This window comes from Rhinoraja longicauda, chromosome 9, assembly GCF_053455715.1.
Source record: "Rhinoraja longicauda isolate Sanriku21f chromosome 9, sRhiLon1.1, whole genome shotgun sequence".
Classification (NCBI taxonomy): domain Eukaryota; kingdom Metazoa; phylum Chordata; class Chondrichthyes; order Rajiformes; family Arhynchobatidae; genus Rhinoraja; species Rhinoraja longicauda.
Window position 1 is genome coordinate 33,850,370 of NC_135961.1, and position 15,024 is coordinate 33,865,393.

At 42.1% G+C, this 15,024-nt stretch overlaps 1 protein-coding gene across 4 annotated transcripts in view; it reads right to left on the bottom strand.

Moving 5' to 3' along the window:
- Positions 1 to 15,024, bottom strand: part of ryr2a (ryanodine receptor 2a (cardiac)) — a 423,773-nt gene that overhangs the window by 155,772 nt on the left and 252,977 nt on the right. For all 4 annotated transcript variants that reach the window (XM_078405073.1, XM_078405072.1, XM_078405071.1 and 1 more), the window contains 8 exons: positions 12,583 to 12,726; positions 9,760 to 10,033; positions 7,925 to 8,039; positions 6,450 to 6,582; positions 4,849 to 4,952; positions 3,580 to 3,715; positions 1,215 to 1,401; positions 133 to 238 (listed from right to left, as the gene is read on the bottom strand). In XM_078405073.1, coding sequence (XP_078261199.1) covers positions 133 to 238; positions 1,215 to 1,401; positions 3,580 to 3,715; positions 4,849 to 4,952; positions 6,450 to 6,582; positions 7,925 to 8,039; positions 9,760 to 10,033; positions 12,583 to 12,726 — 1,199 coding nt within the window. The remainder of the gene's footprint in view (positions 1 to 132; positions 239 to 1,214; positions 1,402 to 3,579; positions 3,716 to 4,848; positions 4,953 to 6,449; positions 6,583 to 7,924; positions 8,040 to 9,759; positions 10,034 to 12,582; positions 12,727 to 15,024) is intronic.

Here is a 15,024-nt window from a genome sequence, read left to right on the forward strand (position 1 = left end):
CTATGATTTTGGGGGTCAAGTGGTCTATCTTGGTCTGCTCTATTATCTTTGCTATTAATAGAGATAAGGTTTGGAAATTGGTAACATTCAGACCATTGATGCAGTTTTTCCTGAAGTTAACTTGCTACTTACATGGATCTCTGGTGCACATCGACCCAATAAATCAATTAAAGCAGAGTAGAAGGTCATAATAGCATTCCCCATATGAATGGTATCATCTTCCTCTTCTTTAATATCCCTGTTAAACAAAGGTATGAGACAATGTAGAAACAAGCAACTTCAGATGCTGGTTTACAAAAAATACACAGCCTTTCAGGATCAGATATGAAATGTTAATTGTTTCCATTTCCACTGATACTACCAGACCTGCTGTATGTTTTCCAACATTTTCTGATGCTTTCAACTGTTTATCAAACATGACCCATAATAAAAATAAATAAATGTGAGACTAAAAGCTTTAGTACTGTTTCTTTTAGTTTAGGTGGTGGAGAAACATTTCGAAGAGCGACAAGGCTACATCACCTATGAGTAGCATATGTTCAAAAGACATAGGGGGAGAATTAAGCCATTCGGCCCATCAAATCTGCTCCACCATTCAATCATGACCGATCTATTTTTCCCTCTCTACCCCATTCTCTTGCCTTCTCTCTGTAACCTTTGACACCCGTACTAATCGAGAACCTATCATATTCTGCTTTAAAAATCCCCAATGACGGTTTCCACCACCATCTGTGGCAATGAATTCCACAGATTCACCGCCCTTTGACTAAAGAAATTCCTCCTTGTCTACTTTTTAAAGATACATCCTTTTATTCTAAGGCTGTGCCCTCTGGGTCCAGACTCTCCCACTAGTGGAAACATCCTCTCTACATCCATTCTATTTATGCCATTCGCTATTCAGTTGGTTTCAATGAGATCCCCCATCATCCTTCTAAAATCCTCCTCAACGCAAAGGGTGGTGGGTGTATGGAACGAGCTGCCGGAGGAGGTAGTTGAGGCAGGTGCTAAGGCAATGTTTAAAAAACATTTAGACAGGTACATGGATAGGAAAGGTTTAGTGGGATACAGGCTAAATGCAATCAGGTAGGACTTGGGTAGATGGGACATGTTGGTCGATGTGGGCAAGTTGGGCCAAAGGGCCTGTTTCCATGCTGTATATGGCTCTATGACTCTATAATTCCATTCTAAATGGACAAGCCATTTGTTGGACTCACAGACTTCTACTACATTCATCAGTTGGTGATAGTCCATCTCTTGCTGGGTCTTCAGAGATCTTAATGGCTTCCTCCATGGCAGATAGAAGACCATCTCCACCTTCTCCACGCAAGGCTGGACCAAAGCACTCCGGACGACGAATCAACAATCTTACAACCTCATTGGCATTTTCTTCCACACTCTCGCCTGCAAACAGTGGAAACGATACATTAAAACAGTAATACCCTCAAATCAAAATTGATTTCAAAACGGACATTAGGCACAGTGGCGCAGTGGTAGAACTGCAGCCTTACAGCGCCAGACATTGTGGGCTCAAGGGCCTTTTCCTTTGCTGTACTGTTCTATATTACATAAATGAAATAAACAGGTGATGTCTGTAATATTTTAGAAGAAAATCTAGATGTAACAATGTATCTCGTTAATTAATATCTTTCAGAGTAAGCAACTCTGGGCAGCACAGCTGTGCAGCGGAAGAGTTGTTCCCTAACAGCGCCAGAGACCCATGTTCGATCCTGACTACGGGTACTGTCTGTATGGAATTTGCACGTTCTCCCCGTGACCTAGGTGGGTTTCCTCCAGGTGCTCCAGATTCCTTCCACATTCCAAAGACGAGCAGGTTTGTAGGTTAATTGGCTTCTGCAAATTGCCCTTAGTGTAGGATAGAACTAATGTACGGGTGATTACTGGTCTGCATGGACCCGGTGGGGCGAAGGGCCTGTTTCCATGCTGTATCTCTAAAACTAAACTAAAGTAAAGTTGCAACACAACACGAATAACCAGAGAGAAATCAAATGAGTTTCTTAAACGGGTGAATATTAAAAATGTGCAAATTGGAAATTAAATGAAGCACAAATTCAATCCCGAAATAATAGGAAACTATGAAGTTATTAATAATTTATTTAAGGATATAACTGAATTTAGCATAATAGAATGTTACAGAATTGCATTGAATATTATCGATGATTTTCATTTTAAAGCACAAAAATGCACGTAACTTCAAAACTAACATAAGTAAGGCATTGCTGTGAACCAATTTGTACAGGAGAACTACATTGCTCTAATGGTAGACTGGCAACATTTAAGCAAATTCTACAGTGAAGTAAATTGCAAAAATAAATTAAAGGCAAGTTTGTCTATTATCACTGTACCTCAGCAACCGAGCATCAGTTCCTTTAGTTTAGTTTAGAGATACGACGTGGAAACAGGCCAATCAGCCCACCGAGTCCACGCCAACCAACGAACACCCGTTCACGCTAGTTCTGTTATCCCAGTTTCGCTTCCTACACACTAGGGGGATTTTACAGGAGACAATTAACCTACAAACCTGTATGTCTTTGGAATATGGGAGGAAACCAGAGCACCAGGAGGAAACCCATGCGGTCACAGGGAGAACGTACAAACATAGACAGATACAGAAGGCACCCGTAGTCAGGTTCGAAGCAGGGTCTCTGGCGCTGTAAAGCAGCAACACGACCGCTGTGCCACCATGCCGCCTCTGTTTTACATGGACGTATGACACACCAGTCATTCACAGCAGTCAGCTATTGTACAAAAGCAGTCAGCACTCACCAAGACTCGCAGCTATTACCCATTCCTTAACATGGGAGAAATGTCAGTCTTTACCCATTGTGTATTGGAAATGAATCACGCATTTGCGCACATTTATTCTTGAGTTCAATTTACTGGCTCAAAGTTACAACTCTGTGATGGCAATTATACACTGACGACACTCCATTCACACATTATTATCATAAAACCGCTATTAAAAAATATCACATTTTCCTGTTTACACAGAAAGAATTAAGTGTTAAAGTTAACACTTTTATATTAAATATTTATTAAAAACTAAAATAACACAGTGTTATTTTGTTCTAAAAAGATCAGAGCTAATTATTTGTGCAGTGTTATTTCCAGGGGGAAAAATAACTAACCCCATAAAAATCTGCAATTCAAGCCTTCACTTCATGTTCTATTCTTTCATGGATTTGTTATGTTATTTCACAGTAGTATTTTCAACTCCACTCAGGTACAAACCTGTACGTCTTTGGAGTGTGGGAGTCTAGTTTAGTTTTGTTTATTATTGCCACGTGTACTGAGGAGGTACTGAGGTTCTGTGAAGAGCTTTTTGTTGCGACTATCCAGTCAAAGAAAAGACTACATGATTACCATCAAGCCATCCACAGTGTACAGGATGAAGGGGATAACGTTCAGTTTATCAGTGTGGCTTCTGTTTGAATTACTCTTTCATTATGCAAGGAATAAATAAACAGAGAAAGTACCATGTCCTCATTGTTTCATTCCTTTTTTGCACACTGCCTACAAAGTCTTTGCGTTTACAGAACATGCATTTGGATAGAATCTTACCATTGCAAAATACAGCAAAACGAAGAAAATCCAAATATCGCTCCCCTTCCACAGGATTCCACCCAATATCAGGGTAGCCCTTGGCAACTAGCATGGCACAGCTCTGCAACCCACATCCAGCCAAATACTGAACCACCTGGGGAACAAAATATTATCAGAAATCAGCTCACACCTCAAATCTGCATTGGCGATGCTTGTGCCAGTTTGTGGTTTTACTGAAATTCTGGAATAGTTGTTGGGTTGGTTGCAGGTCAACCAAGGAAGCGACAGCTGGAGGCCCACAGCAGCCTGGGGCTTGCCTGAATCGGGCACCGCTCATAACAACTGGAGCGCGGATTGGACTCAGAAAATGGCGCCAAAACATGGTGCCTCTTGCATGCCGGCTCAGTAGACCATTCTTGTACAATTACCAATCAGGGATGTGCCTGGGTATGGCGATACCCTGCAGCGCTGTTTGGAAGAAAAGTTTGCACTTCGCACATGTGACAATAAATCACCAATGAACCATTAAAGATAAGGTGCAACAAGACATTTGGGGCTTGAAGGAGATGGCCTCACAGCAGCTGAATAACATGCAGGCCGCTCTTCCATTGCTCCGAGCTCTTCCATTCTCCCCACACACCTTTCTTCTACTCCCACTCCCACCCTGTGCCCCTCCTGGACTCGCACCATTTCTCCCCTTCCTCTCCCACACCCCTTCCACCTATAGCGTGGCATAAGGGATATATAGTGTTGGAAGGAACTGCAGATGCTGGTTTATACCAAAGTTTGACACAAAGTGCTGGAGTAACTCAGCAGGTCAGGCAGCATCTGTGGAGGACGTGGATGGTCTGAAGAAGGATTCGGAAACAAATCGTCACCCATCCTTTTTCTCCAGATATGCTGCCCGACCCTCTGACTCCAGCACTTTGTGTCAATCTATAAGGGATATGGAATTGCATTCGTGAGACCATCTCAGCCAACAGGGACTAGATTTCTTCCAGAATATAAAGTTCACTTTTTTTTACATTTCAACACTATATTGCGTCCTTTTTAGGACCCAAAGCTGAACGGTGTGGTTTTGATTCACGTTTCGTGTCCAGAACTGGACATTCTGTAGAATTCGAACAAACCCAGTTTAATCACCAGTAACTACAAAATGCTGGAGTAATTCAGAGGATCAGGCCGCCTAACCCGCTGAGTTACTCCAGCATTTTGTGTCTATCTTTGATGTAAACCAGGAACTGCAGTTCCTTCTTGCACAACTAGATCTGGATGACTGAAAATTACTTTTTCTAAATCAGGCTCTCGCAATGCCAGGGCAAGTTCATTGTTGTCCATCACAGATGCTGCAGCAACATCTAAAGGAGTGGAACCTCGCATGGAAGGAGATGCTGTGAAGAAAAATGATAGAACATATGTAAAAGGTTTATATAGGTTTTGTGCGTTGTTCAATATTTGACAAAATAATCTAGATGTAAATTACCCTCTGTTAATTGACGTATAGAAAACATTTTTTAAATTTTAATCTAATCGTTAGCACTATTAGATTAAGCGATAGTGAACTGACACAGTGGCAGAGTTGCTGTCTTACAGCACCTGAGACCCAGGTTCGATCCTGACTACGGGTGATGTCTGTACAGAGTTTGTACTCTCTGCCTGTGACAGCATGGATTTTCTCATGGTGCTTCGGTTTCCTCCCAAACTCCAAAGACGTGCAGGCTCGGAGGTTAAATGGTTTCTGAAAATAGGAAATTGTCCCTAGTGTGCAGGATAGTGCTGTTAAAGTGATCGCTGATCGGTGTGGACTCAGTGGGCCGAAAGGCCTGTTTCTACGCTGTATCTCTAAAAACTAAAACTAGAGTGTGGACTGGACTTTGAAAATAGCACCAAAACATGGCGCCTCTTGCATTCGGGCTTAGTAGTCTGAGTTTACTAAAGCCGAAAGAGAACCAGTCATGTTTAATTTCAGTGTGGATTCAGCTAACTTGACATGAAGTTGAGTGTCAAATACTCTGATTCAACATCACTGTATACTGTCGGTGAATGAGCTGCCCATACATTTGACCTTGTAGGAAATTGGATTTTGGATTATTTTCGCTCTCACTTCATCAAACGGCACGAATGAATGAAAATTTCGCCTTTCATGAAGCAGTATAACTTCTTGGAGACAAATGCAACTGAAAAGATTTGTCTGAAAATATTCATGTCTACCCGACACAAGATATAACGCCACGCAAATTTTTTTTGTAACTGAACGTACCGGCACCCCTTAGGACTAGATTGGCATACAGCAGCTAATACCATCACATGTACATGTGCCGGCTTGTAAGTTAATTTGCCCCTAATGTGTGGGGAGTGGTTGAGAAAGTGGGATAACAGTATAAACAGGTGATCGATGGTCGGCATGGACTCGGTGGACCAAATGGCCTGTTTCCGTGCTGTCTCAATCAATCACAATTTCTATCAAAAAAGCACAGAACACCACTCTACCATACCCTAACCCAATATAATTCTATGCGTAAAGCCCCTCATTTTCAACAGTTTATTTTACTCCATTATCATGTATCTATACACGATTTGTACCAGCATCTGCAGTTATTTTCTTATATCTATACACTGTAAATGGATTGATTGTAAACATGTATTGTCTTTCTGCTGACTGGTTAGCACGCAACAAAAGCTTTTCACCGTACATGACAATAAACTAAACTGAACAATGAAATACATACATATCTCTTTACATTTCACTATAATTTACATAATTCATACAATTTAACCAAAACTGTTTAGATATTTTTGATATTGGTCAAATTACAAGCTGAATCCAAATAGGCGATTGACTTACAGTTCGGTATGATCTGTAATGGAATAAATCTCTGGTACCTTACCTAATCCAACACTGCTGTTTTCCAACAGGTAGCCTAAGTGATCAAACATTGCTTTTTGATTTTGCCGACTGATTCGGCAGAAGTAGCAGAGGAAACGGCAACAGTTGGCCACCATCTTCGGGAAGATTATTTCCTAAAGGGAATAGATTGAGAGGTCAAGAGAGTTTCAGTTTATTTCTGAATATTATTTTTGCAAACGGCTTTTAATGCAAAACTGTTGATGTCAAGAAAAAATATCATACATGATTACTGCACATGGTCATTGAAAACATTGCCCTTTTCAATAAAGATGTACCAACAAGTACTTCTATCTTTTTTCTTTTATCTATCTATCTTTTTAATATTAGAAACAGTTGTCTCCAGACTAGAGAAAAACACTTTGAACATACTGTGGGTGATTGCTGGTCGGCGTGGATTCAGTGGACCTGTTTCCACTCTGTATCTCTAAACTACATTTAACTGTCTTTTACCTTTCTCAGGCATACGTATTTAATTTTTAACATTTTAAATGTTAATAGTGAGAATATTGTCTCATCAGAAAAATTTCCTAGGTTTATCACTGGAGACAAATCGCGTCAAAAGAAATGGGGCCCAAAAGCATCCTTTGTTGAAGCATAAATCATACTCAAGATCCAATTTGCTCATGTATTAATATGTTAGTGACCACTTCCAATGGACACCCTGCCTTTCATAAAATTGAGCTGTTAACTTCCATGTGCTATTCACTTTAACAGCTGACTACATTCTGTTCTCATCCATGCACGTGCTGATGTCCACAATGTGTGCTTTCCTACCGGTAGAAATTAAAACAATAATATTCAGCCTGGGACCATTGCTCATAATTCTCAATAAAATAAAGGACAAAGATGTGCTAGGTGCTGGAGAGGATGAAGAGGAATTGACAAAGACTGGGACTTTATTCCTTAGAGTGCAGGAGGCTGAGGGGTCAACATACAGAAGTGTATAAAATCATGAGGGAATACGGGCAGTCTTTTACCCAGAGTAGGGGAATCAAAAACAAGAGGACGCAAGCTTAAGGTAGGGGGGCAAAATTTCAATGCCTTGTCAATGTCAATGCCTTGTCAATGTCAATGCCTTGTCAATGTCAGTGTAATTGATGTAACTAGCAGCCTGTGTTCTGAAAGGCAATCTGCTATAACTGGAATCCGTTATAAAGAGGTCTGCAGCAGGGAAGGTTTACTGTATTGTTTTGTGGTCTCCCTGCACTGTATTAGTGTTATATACAGCACCTATTAACGGGTGAAATGTAACTCCTGGCCTCTGTAGTTGGCTAGAACTAAATCTTATTACAACAGTAAATTATCTCTCAGATTTTCTACACAGAATAAAATTGATGAATCATACTTGAACTAATCAATTCATTTTCAGTTTTTGTAGGAAAACAAACACAAAAGAAAAAAAGCACCCAGAGAAATAAAAGCATGAACAATACTACTAAATCGAACTGTATCTACCTTAGATTCTCCCCCTCCAAGTACATTCACCATGACTTCCATCACTGTCTCATGCATCCCGAGGGCTCTCATTAGATTGGGATGCTGGTAAAACACTTTATTATTCATTATGTCCCTTCATTGAGAACACAAGAAAAGAAAAAAATTTATTAAACACAAATGGATACTGATACATAGCTCTGAAAAGTCCTCTAACACTAAATAAAATGATGAGAAGCGTAGAGAGGGTTGGCAGTCAGAGCCTTTGTCCCAGGGTGGAAATGTCCAACACTAGAGGGCATAGCTATAAGGTGAAAGGAGGAAAATTGAATGGAGATGTGCGGGGCAAGGGTTATTTTTACACCGAGAGTAGTGGGGGCCTGGAACACATTGCCAGCAGTGGTGGTGGAGGCAGATACGATAGTGGTGTTTGCTTTTAGATAGGCACATGGGAGTACAGGGAATGGACAGAAATGGATCATGTCCAGGCAGATGAGATTGCTTTGACTTGGCATCATGTTCAGGCAGCACAAGCATTGTAGGCCAAAGGGTCCATTCCTGTGCTGCACTGTTCTATGTTCTATTATTTGTTGATTTTTAAATTAAAATTGACACGTCCAGCAGAAATAATCTTGTTCAATTTAAAAATCAAGGACACTGAAAATAAGTGAAATGATTTCTATCAAATATTAGCCAAGTTACTGAAAAATGCAAAATTGAATTGCTGCTAAAAATAATTTTTTTTTTTAAAAAGCTGTTAACTCTCCAATCATGGATAGAATAAATGTTTGTGGTATAAGTGGTAGAATGATTTTAAATGTTTATTGCTTTGTAATTATACTAATTAGGGGGGAGGTGGAGGGAGGGGTGGGTGATAGAGGACATCAATATACTAAAACTCTCATTTGTTATCTTGTTTGTGACTGAACTTCAGCCAAAACGGTACACGATAGCGCGACAATTTTAGGCCCACCTTACTCACCATTGTCACTTTAGTGATAATGTAAGAAGTTTTATTGAAATCGGTCTTATATTTTTAAAGTTATTCACATTTTAAAGTTTAAAAGGAGGGGAGGAGGGAGGGAGGGGGTAAGGGGGGAGTGGGGGAGAAGGGAGAGGGGAGGGGGGTTGAGGAGAGAGGGGAGTGGGGGAGGACAGGGTGCTGCACCAATGCAGGAGAGGTTTGGGCCCAACAGGTCCACCTGGTCTAGTTTTGGCTTAATACCCCCATTATTTGAAAGAGGTGGGATAGATCATGAGAGGAATAGATAGGGTAAATGCACAGTCTTTTACCCAGAGTACAGGAAACAAGAACCAGGGGACATAGGTTTGAGAAGAGGGGGTAAGATTTAATAGGAATCTGAGGGGCAACCTTTTTTACACTAAGTGTGGTGAGTATGTGGAATGAGCTGCCAGAGGAGGTTGTTGTGGCAGGTACTATCACAACTTTAAAAAAATATTTGGACAGGTACGTGGATAGGATAGGTTTAGAGGGATATGGGGCAAACACGGGAAGGTGCGACTAGTGTAGAAGGGGGAAGGTTGGTTGGCATGGGCAAGTTGGGCCGACGGTTTCTGTGTTGTATGACTCTATGTCAGCCGTCAGAACTGCATTATATGACAAAGTCAATGATTCTACTCCTGCTTCAAAATTCACGCCATTAAAAGGTCAATGAATTTGAATTGCAGAGAATTATATAATGATACGATTTTACGGGTCATTTAATGCTACCGGTATGGAAATAATTTGCAGGCATTACAAAATACCATCGCTAACATTTGAACTACAATTAATTTCTGTATCATTGCACATATATCAACATTATATCAACAAAGACTAAATTTTGCTCACTCACCCAAGCCCACGGATCATCAGCTTTTCCTCTTCTTTGCCCATTCTAACACTGAGAAGAGATCTGATCTGGCCCAGAGAAGCCAGTAGATTTATCGTATCCTCCACCGACACTCTGTTGATCGTGTAGGTCTTGGGTAAAGCACGCACAAGTTCACCAATGCCATCGTACTGCCGATGCAGCAAGACAAACATGGCACGAACAAGCTCTGGATCCTCGATCACTGACTCCTGCGCCCATCGAACCATGGTCTCCGAGATCAACTGCTGAAGGGTGGCTGAAAATAAATCAAAACCAGTCAATCAGTTCAATGGAGTTTATCAGATATCCTTGCAGTGTTTTTTTGGGGAGCATTGAGGATGAGGCTTTATCATTGTGTATGTTTGGTGTTGAAGCTTAGAGATACAGCGTGGAAGCTGGCCCTTTGGCTCACAGAGTCCACACCGACCAATGATAACCCATTCACACTAGTTCGATGTTATCCCATTTACTCATCCACTCTCCACAAATTTGGGGCAATTTTACAGAAGCCGTGGGGCGGCATGGTGGCGCAGCGGTAGAGTTGCAGCCTTACAGCGCCAGAGACCCTGGTTCGATCCTGACTACCGGTGCTGTCTGTACGGAATTTGTACGTTCTTCCTGTGACCTGCGTGGGTTTTCTCCAGGTACTCCAGTTTCCTCCCACACGCCACTCTCCAAAGACTTAAGGTTAATTGGCTTAGTAAAATTTTAGATTGTCCCTAGCATGTAAGATAGTATTAGTGTGCGGGAATACAATTTTAAGAAAATAATTATTGCACCCCCCTCCCCTAGCCTGTTTCCTCTGCCATTCTAGAAACATAGAAACAAGAAAATAGGTGCTGGTGTAGGCCATTCGGCCCTTCAAGCCAGCACCACCATTCAATATGATCATGGGAGATCATCCAAAATCAGTACCCCGTTCCTCCTTTCTCCCCATATCCCTTGATTTCTTTAGCCCTAAGAAATAAATTAATTGAGTCACAGAGTCATACAGTGTGGAAATAGGACCTTCGGCCCAACTTGCCCACACCGACCAACATGCCTCATCAACACTAGCCCCACCTGCCTGTGTTTGGCACATTTCCCATGTACCTGTCTAAAACTCTTTGAAACGTTGCTATAGTACCTGACTCAACCACCTCCTCTTGCAGCTCATTCCATATACCCTCCACCCTTTTGCCCCTCAGGTTCCTATGCAATCTTTTCCCTCTGACCTTAAACCTATGTCCTCTAGTTGTCGATTCCCTACTCTGGGTAAAAGACTCTTTGCATTTATCCCATCTAATCCCCTCATGAGCCAATAGGCCTACCACAAAGTCATTGCAAAACCAGCAACATGCTGTCATGATAAACATGCTGCTCCAAACTTTGCTGGGTAATTTTTCATTTCTGCAAGTATAGAGATCAAGTTAAAGGGTAAATTTAGGGAGTGGTATTATACAGTGGGTCAAAAAAAAGATAACACCAAATCAAAATCAGACATTCATTTCAATGGACTACAATTAAGTCCTCATGTGGCTGGCACAGTGGCGCAGTGGTAGAGTTGCTGCCTTACAGTGCCAGAGACCCAGCTTCGACCCTGATGATGGGTGCTTTCTGTCTGGAGTTTGCATGTGCTCCCTATGATCAAACCTTTCCTCCAATTCGACGACACTGAAAAAATCATTCACGCTTTCATTTCCTCCCGCCTAGACTACTGCAACTCCCTATACACTGGGATCAGCCAATCATCCCTGTCCCACCTGCATCTAGTCCAAAACGCCGCAGCGAGACTCCTGACGGGTACCCGTAAAAGGGACCACATCACGCCGATTCTGGCCTCTCTCCACTGGCTCCCTGTACGGTACAGAATCAACTTCAAGCTCCTCCTATTCACATATAAAGCCCTAAATGGACATTCCCGCCCCTACATCAAAAATCTTCTAACCCCCCTCTCTAACTCCAGGTCCCTCAGGTCGGCCGACTTGGGGCTACTCACTATCCCGCAGTCTAGGCTTAAGCTCAGGGGTGACTGCGCTTTTGCGGCTGCAGCTCCTAGACTGTGGAACAGCATCCCTCTCCCCATCAGAACTGCCCCCTCCATCGACTCCTTTAAGTCAAGGCTCAAAACCTACTTCTACTCCCTAGCGTTTGAGGCCCATTGAGGAGGCGCTGTGAACTGTTTTGTATGTGCTGTTATGTTTGTGTGCTACTGTATGTTTCATTTTTTCCCTTAGTACCTAAACAGATGTACAGCACTTTGGTCAACGTGGGTTGTTTTTAAATGTGCTATACAAATAAAATTGACTTGACTTGACTATGATCGCGTGGGTTTTCTCCGGGTGCTCCGGATTCCTCCCTTGTCCCAAAGATGTGCCGGTTTTTGTAGGTTAATTGGCTTCTCTAAATTGTCCCGCGTGTGTAGGATAGATCTAGTGTACGGGTGATCACTGGTCTCAGTGGGCCGAAGGACCTGCTTCCATGCTGTTTTCTCCGGATGCTTTGGCTTCCTCCCACATTCCAAAGACGTGCAGATTTATAGGTTAATTGGCTTCTGTAAATTGTCCCTAATGACTAGGTTAGAACTAGTACGGGTGATCACTGGTCGGCATGGACTCGATGGGCTGAAAGTCCTGTTTCATCGCTGTATCTCCAAACGAAACTAAAATATGTGTCAGAAAAGGTCCACAGATGCCGCCTGACCCGCTGAGTTCCTCTAGCACTTCGTGTTTTGCTCAAAATTCAAGCATCTGCAGTTCCTTGTGCCTCAGGGTGACAACTGGGATCCCCAGAATGGCAATTGTGTGAAACATTAGAAACACTAACTGGGTTTCTTTGCCTCCTGCTCCAGTGGATTCTTCATTTGTCTTTTCTTCAAGTAGGTCACTTTCTCCACCAGGTTCATCAGGCGCCCACGGATTGTGGAGTCACTGTCGGCACTGTTGGCCTCTTCTTCTTCCAATTCAATTCCTGAAAAAGAGTCGGCAAAACCATTTCATTTAACCCCAACCAAATTAACAACAGTCAGAAAACAAGGCAAGGAAGAGGGATCATTGTGTAGGGCTGTTTTAAACTGACTCATTTTAAATTCACTACTTAACTTAATGGAAAAAAGAACTGTTTAGATTGATTTAACTTCTAAGTAATCAATAAAGTTACGGACTCTTTTCATCAAAATGTCAATAAAATTTGCTCACAAGAAAATTATTGTTTACAATTTACATTGTGTTAACAAGTGTTGGAAAGATACTGCAATGTTAAATTGATATTATTTTCTTCAGGCAGAGCTTTGGAATAGATTTTCTCAATTCACAAATGCACCTGATGGAAGAAGAACCGAGATTTATCAGCAAATATATTATTCTATGACTTTTTTAAAAAAATTAATTTCGAGGGCTGCTAAACCATGAATTTTCTTGGGTCGTCGGTGTGCCTGGCATGTTAATGCATCCACGTCCCACAACATCTGCAGCCCATTCAGTCAGAAGTGAAGCCTTCATAATGACTGCTCGTTGGAATCACGATGGCACAACGGTAGAGTTACTGCATTACAGCGCCAGGGACCTTATCCTGATCCTGACTAAGGGTGCTGTCTGTCTGGAGTTTGTTCTCCCTGTGACCACACGGGTTTTCCCCGGATGCTCCGGTTTCCTCCCACACTCCAAAGACGAGCAGGATGGTAGGTTAACAGGCTTCAGTAAAATTGTAAATTGTCCCTAGTTTGTAGGATAGTGCTAGTGTACAGGGTGATTGCTGGTTGGCACGGACACTGTGGGTTGAAGGGCCTGTTTCCGCACTGTATCACTAATGTCTAACGGTTCGCTCCAGGCAGGTATTAACAACCAACACAGATGATTTATTTACCCGTCTCTCGCTCAATCTCATCTGACACCAACTCCTCGCAACCTCCAACCTATCCTGTCCTCACGCCAACCTCTCCCCAGCACTTGACGTTCTCCATCTATGAGGACCACAATCTCACCATCCGATGCCTCCAATCCCTGATTGCAAACCATCCCAGGAAGATAATGTAGTAAGATAGACACAAAGTGCTGGAGTAATTCAGTGGATCAGGCAGCATCTCCGGAGAACATGGATAGGTGATGTTTCGAATCGGGACCTTTCTTCCAGAAATGCAGTGTGACCTGCCAGATTACTCCAGCACTTTTTGTCTATCTCTGATATAAATTAGCATCTGCAGATCAATTTTATTAGATAATGCAGCAACTTCACTTTGTTCAGTGAGAAACTCACGAGGTTCAACATTGATTTTTAGCATCTAAACTTCAATGTTCAATCACGCTTGTTTCTTTTCAAGTACTGACGCTATTTGTCTTTCTAATTCACTGATGATTCCTCCATTGTATAATTCTACTTTCCCCATTGCATCACATTTTACTACTAATGTATACATTTTTTGTGTAAAGCACTTTTTGGAACAAGATGGCGCCCAAGCCAGGCGACTCTCTGCATGCTGGTCCCAGAAATGAAGCTGTAATCGCACATTAAAATCGCTCCACTTTTTTAAACCTCCACTGCAACAGCAGCATTTCTTACTCTGATTATGTTCTTTTTAATTTCCTCTCAGATCTGCCCCTTTAATCAGACTATCGCCTACTAGAGAAGGCACACCTCCAGATTAGGGACAGTTTCTTACAGTAGCGCAGCGGTAGAGTTGCTGCTTTACAGCGAATGCAGCGCCGGAGACTCAGGTTCGATCCTGACTACGGGTGCTGCACTGTAAGGAGTTTGTACGTTCTCCCCGTGACCTGCGTGGGTTTTCTCCGAGATCTTCGGTTTCCTCCCACACTCCAAAGACGTACAGGTATGTAGGTTAATTGGCTGGGTAAATGTAAAAATTGTCCCTAGTGGGTGTAGGATAGTGTTAATGTACGGGGATCACTGGGCGGCACGGACTTGGAGGGCCGAAAAGGCCTGTTTCCGCGCTGTATATATATGATGATAACTCTCATCAGGCAATTGAACCATCTTATCAAAAACTGGAGAGCAGGCCTGACCTACAATCTACCTCATTGTAGACTTTGGACTATCTTTAATCAGACTTTACCGGACTTTATCTTGCACTAAACTTAATACTCTTTATCATGTACCTGTACACTGTGAATGGCTTGATTGTAATCCTGTATAATCTTTCCGTTGCCGTTAGCACAAGCATTTCACTGCACCTCGGTACATATGACAATAAATTAAACGACACTAAAGTAAACTCTACGTTCATCTCATTTAGAGTCATATCCCATGAATGAG